Genomic DNA, 6,019 nt, shown 5'->3' with positions numbered 1-6,019 from the left:
GTGCTACACTGTGTATAGCAATTTATGCTCAAACATGCATGAATGAGTCAGAGCAAGGCTTTGGGCATGTTTTTTATGAGAGTATAACATTGTAACATGATATAAAACTCAAAAAAGTTGATTTTACATGATATTGCCCATTTAAATTTTTGCCAAGTTCCTTTTCATCTTAATTTATTTCTCTGTATTGAAAAGCTCTGCTGTTACTTTTTCTTCAGTTTCATCAATGGGAGTATAATGGGGATAAATGGTTGGCAATTTTCTTAACAGCCAAGTCTTAGACAGCTTGTTGGCATGATTAATTAAGAAAATTAGACAAACTTGAGTGTTCTGCCTACACAGGTGAAGAAAAATACCACTAGTGGGGGACAGTAATTCAGTGTGACCAATATGTTTTGTCAGTATTTACTGTTTTATTTTATGAACTGACAAAACAACAGAACTCGAGAACTTGAAACCTTTTACACCTTTTGTCTAAATGCTGTGGCGCAGAACAAAAAGCAAAGTCTCCTTCTGTGATTAAAGTCACGAGTATAGAGATGGTGGCAGCCGAGCAGAATGAGAAAATAGATCAAAAAGAGTGATTAGTAAGCACTGCTGATATGGCAACCAAGATGATGTCTTGTAAAAAAAAACCTCAAAAACTCTTCAGCCACAAACACAAAATGAATCCTAAACTCAGAGGAAAGCAATTATGTCAAACAGAAAAAGGAGCTGCACTAAAAGGGAAAATGAACACTGACATTTCTCTGCACAGATAAAAGCGTCTCCACACTCCGCAAGAACAATGAGTACTTCTGCTACTCTGGTTTGGGTCGTGGAAAACCTGCACAATTCTAACAGAGCGTTTATTCAGTCATTTTACTATGTCACTTAAAGGTTGAAGTCTACTATTCTTGCAGAGTCATTGTGCATCCAGGAGAATCGATCCAAGGCCACACAGAGAAGCTTTTACACCTACAGGCAGAGTGAATGTGGGAGAAAACCCACCGAGACAGCAGCTGAGGGATTATTTCTCTTTAAAAATCATAAATGCCACTTCTACTGCCATGGCCCCATCATTAATCATCTTTCGCTGCCTGTTTTGAGATGCTGAATGTCTCCAAAGTAGATAGAAAGATTAAGACTATTCCCACAGGATGACATTTTGAGGATGGCAAGAAATGATTTAAGGCTTTGCTTAGCCTCCACCAGAGTCTCGTTAAAGGCCCTAACGGATGTGTTCAGGTAAAAAAGCAGCATTTATTACTTCCTGCGACAGTTAAAGCAAGATACACGGAAATACTGTTTGTCCATTATAAACTGCTTCAGTCTTGTTGTGCATTAACTTCAACTGACAAAATTAGCTTTTACAACAGATTGAAACATTTAGTTTTACTTCCTGTAGATATTTACCATCTCCACCCAGTTTATCAGTCAGTTGGAAAATGGTTAATTGCTCAAACATTACTAATTTTTGGTTCAGGAGTGTCTATCTTTCCAGAAAGTATGCATCATGCTACATTAGGGTTGGGCGGTATTGAACCAAAAAACAAAACAAAACAAAAAAAACAACAAAAACAAACAAACCTTAATCACGATTTGCGGCATTTAGCCGATAACAAATAATATGACGATTAATCCACTGAAGCCTCTGAACTCTGACTAGTCTTGGTCACATGACCGATTTAAATTGCTCTGGCAAAACAACTTGATGAATCTGTTCCAATTTGTGTCAAACATACAGATTTGAAGCTATAGAGCAGTTTTTTAAACTGTGTTGATAGCCAATTAAAACCAGAGTTAGGATAAATAATCTTTTTTTTTAATGTTTGTCATATTTGAAGTGCGTTGCAGCAGGAGGCAGTAGACGTCAGATAGCTTCATGGCAAAACACCTCAGTCCACCCTCTGGTCTCACCCCTCACCCAGTCAAATTAACAGAAAAGCTCCAAACTCCTTTCTGACGGAGGGCTGAAATTATTTGAAAAACACCAAAAATTGTACAGGAAGAGGAAGAAAAAGACACAAAATTTAAATGAAGTTCCACAGCATTGGAGAGACAACAAGATCAGGACTGAGCAATGAGATTTGAGAGATTCATGATATTTAGCATGTTTAAATTAAGGCCATGTCAAACTAGACAACTTATGAAATATTTTTATGTCTAAATTGCTAATAAAAGTTATATAAGTGATCATTTTGTTTGAATTACTTTATGTGCATGCTGAAAAGAAGCTTCCTGTTCATTTTTTTCCAATTCCATCTTCAATATTGACATCTTTAAAGTGTTCATAAGTTGGCATAAGTTGTCTGGTGTGACAGGGCCTTTTGTTAGGGCAGTGGTTCTCAATCCTGGTCCTCAAGAAACATATATCCTGCATGTTTTAGTTGTTTCTCTGCTTTGCACAACTGGTTTAAATCAATAAGTGATTGGCAGGCTTCTGCAGAACTTAAAGACTTTCTGCAGAGCAGGGAAACAACTAAAACATGACAGATAGTGGTCCTTGACGACCAGGATGGAGAACCACTGGGTTAACGTGTAGTTTAGTGTGTTTAGTGTTAATTCAGAGTCTCTGAGTCAAAACAATGGGACAATATTTGAGCGTGGAGCTGCGGACAGATGGACTGAGCCACACAGAACCATTGCAGAGAGAGGAGGGAAGCTCAAAGGCAGAGATGGAGAAGGAAAAAAAACAGTCTGCAAAGGAGTAAGGACTTTGATGAGGAAGTAGGCGAACCATTCCAAAAGGCAGCATTAATTGTGTTAATCAACAAGTGCCAAATATGAACCGGCAAAAGATTTTCTGAAGATTAATTGCACACAATACAATTTTGACCAGCCACATTAGCTGTTATGTCATGTGTGGCCTGTCACATCAGGTCGAGGATTGGTTGTAGTGAGAAAATAGGTGTAGGTTATTGGTTAAAAAATTTGAGATACGTAATTGTATTGTGTCAAAATGTGATCAATAAATGCCTTATCTATGGGATCCTTATTTGAAATTTCTGAAACAAAGGATGTTTTGAATCACTTTCTTGAGCTATAACAACAACTGAGCAGGATTCTGTCCTGAAAAGCCTTCAATTTTCACAACTTTTGCTGTGTGTTATAGAGCTGCTTTCAGTACCACCTGGGAAATCCTAATATACTAATATTGTTTGAGGATTTTTTTCTTTGAAATGCCAAGAAATCCTCCTTTTTAGAATTTGCTAAAAATAAATTCAGATACCTTTTTCAGGGGTCTTCATCGTTAGCAGGCAAATTGGACCACATTTCTGGAAACTCTCACAACAAGATGATCTAGTTATCAAAATGTAGCTTAAAAAGTTAAGAATCTGAAAATGTGCTTAGTTTAGTTAGACCAAATGTGAAACTGATTTGGTGTGATGGTAACATCTAACAGTAGCTGCATTTCCATTGACCATGAAAATGCGCAAATTAGAATTTCGAAAATAAATTTGCTCAATGGAAACCCATCAATTTCAAAAACAATTATGTTTTTCGACAAAATGTTTTTGCGCTAGGACGAGGTGGTTTTTCGGCCATATCGAAATTGATGTAATTCACAAAACTGCAATGGAAACACTTTTTTTGCATCACGGGAGTCACGTGATCAAAAACCGGCAGTTTCTACTGGCGAAAAGACGAAAAAAAAGATAACAGGAAGTAAAAGTAGTAGTGAAATCACCGAAGTAGTAAAAGAAAATATTAAACTCACCGACTACATTTTCCCAAAAACGCAGCATACGTAGCTGCTCCCAAGTATAAGGGGCGTGTCATTCGAAAGCCTCGATAAGACGCCAATGTCTCCTCTGATGGCTGATGAGTGCTAGTGTCGTGGTAGCAATATGCTATGTGTTTGCGTCCATTGCCGCCATGTTTGCAATGAATCATCGCGAGAACAAACGTATTCACGATTGACTTTAATAGCATTTCTTACTTAATGGAAACACTGCAATTTCGAAACTGTGTTTTTCGACATTAACAGAATATCGACAAAGTTTTGCCCACATTTGCAATGGAAACGCAGCTTATGTCACTTAAAAAAATGCAGACTAAATACGAAGTGTTCAGGATCAAGTTTTTCAATGTGATCAATTAAATCTCTTTGTTCTTAGTTTTCAGATTCGTCCTTTTGCGTACTATTTAAGTGCAGTAAAGAGTACACAACACATGGACCCAAATATAAAAATTYCCTTTTAAAAGCAAGAAGCATTGGACTAAAGTAAAAACTAAAAAAGTCTTGATCACATGGAGAAAGAACTGGTTAAACGTATGGTGGAGCAATGAGATGCGTGTCATTGAGCTGTAAATCTGAGGTTCTCTCCATCCAAAATGCTTTGTGTCAACCTTGGTTGTGACAGAGTCAGCGACAAGCCATCCGTCACCTGCGTCGGCTTCGGCTTTAAATATTTCACCAGCCTTCRGAAAAAGTGCTGAAGTGGCTCAGAGTGAATTCTGCCGCTTGGCAATTAAAACGGCTGAGACGTCTCAGACATGGCGTTAGATGCAGAGATCGACTTCAACCCATAAGCTCTGACAATGCAAAGCAACAGAGTTTTAGCCAATCACAAAGTTTAAAAATGGAAAACATTTAAAACACTGACTAGAAGAAACGAGTAGAATAGTTTTTTTAAGAAATGATGAAATGAAATGTTGTTTTCTTCAGGAAGTCACCGACGTTGCTTTTTGAGGATAAACATTTCAATTCTACCTCTTTATTATATTCYACAAAAAATGTAGACATCAGCAAAATTCATTGTGATTACCACTTTCAGCAGAGGCTTTAGAAAAAAAAAGCTGAAATAAATATTTGCTTTACCTGTGACTGACAGCTCCGTTGTCCTCCGTACAACAAAATTCCCAAAAGGCAGCTCACAAGTGTAATTCCCAATGTCGTCTTCCCTCACTTCCTTAATGGACAGAATGTCTTTTCTTCTTTCGATGGTTTCTCTCCACTGCTTTGGCTTGCATTCCTTTTTATCAAAGTAAAAAAAAACATAAAACACTTGTTAGTACAGAGCAAATGCACTGAGGCAGTTGTAGAGTCGGATTTTAAATTTTAATATTTAAGATTTTTAAACAGCACTCAGCAACASAGCAAAACAAAAGGCCTAAGGCGCTGTGTCATTTTCAAGAAAATTGAATCAAAAACAGAAAGAATCTACAAGAAACGCAGGATATTCATGATTAAGTCATAAAAAACCTTATTCCYTTTAATGCCAGGGTACAGATGAACTAACATTGTGCATCACACACCACAACTGGAAATCACTCAGCTGTGTGAAAAGGAAGAACTCCTACAGTTTGAACTGTGTTAAATCTACTTTTATTTTAAATTTGTTCGTTTGTTTTGAGATGTAAGCATCTTATTTGGTAAGTTTTTCAATGATACGCAGAGTAAGAGGATTAAACTTCTTGTAGTTATGCAGAATTTCATGGTAAGTTCTGTTCATTTTAAAATGTACACTTTGTATTTTAGCATCTGTACTAAATATCTATGTTTTCACAGATACATTTACCCTCAGTGTTTCTGAATATGCATTGATCAAATGCCATGAACTTGAAAAGTTTTGAAAGGTGATATTTTTGTCTGTACAAYGATGTTTTAAAATAAACCGTAATCAAGGACATTAAATGTTTGCATGGCGTAGATGCTCAAAATAAATTTCATACATTCATGGAAAAAAAGCAACTGTTTTAATAAAATTAGATGTGTTAAAAATGTGATGGAGATATTTATAGTTTATCTGATATTGGCAGAAAAATACTTTTGTAAACTGATTAAGTTGAAATTTTTAAATTAATAAAATGTAAATTTCTAATTAGTGTTGAAAACTGAACCGCAGCAGRTGCAGCCACCTCTTATAGGACGTGTTTCAGGGGCTTTTAAATATTACATTTTGGGTGTTGTTTACAAAGAATTGTAAGACTTTAGGACAGGGCTATTCAATTAAATTTCTCCAGGAGCCACAGTTACTGCAGGTCAACAGCTGAGGGGCCGAATATCCAGCAATTAAAGTTATTATGTAAATAA

The 6,019-nt window shown here is 36.5% G+C and overlaps 1 protein-coding gene across 2 annotated transcripts in view; it reads right to left on the bottom strand.

Moving 5' to 3' along the window:
• The window catches only part of LOC106521336 (interleukin-1 receptor accessory protein-like 1), a 362,538-nt gene that overhangs the window by 199,230 nt on the left and 157,289 nt on the right, over nucleotides 1-6,019 (bottom strand). For both annotated transcript variants that reach the window (XM_014013871.1, XM_014013872.1), the window contains exon 5: nucleotides 4,805-4,958. In XM_014013871.1, the coding sequence (XP_013869325.1) occupies nucleotides 4,805-4,958 (154 nt within the window). The remainder of the gene's footprint in view (nucleotides 1-4,804; nucleotides 4,959-6,019) is intronic.

The sequence above is a fragment of the Austrofundulus limnaeus genome, unplaced genomic scaffold, assembly GCF_001266775.1.
Source record: "Austrofundulus limnaeus strain Quisiro unplaced genomic scaffold, Austrofundulus_limnaeus-1.0 Scaffold107, whole genome shotgun sequence".
Taxonomy (NCBI): domain Eukaryota; kingdom Metazoa; phylum Chordata; class Actinopteri; order Cyprinodontiformes; family Rivulidae; genus Austrofundulus; species Austrofundulus limnaeus.
Note: the sequence above shows the minus strand (reverse complement) of the source record. Positions and strands in the feature narration are given on the sequence as shown.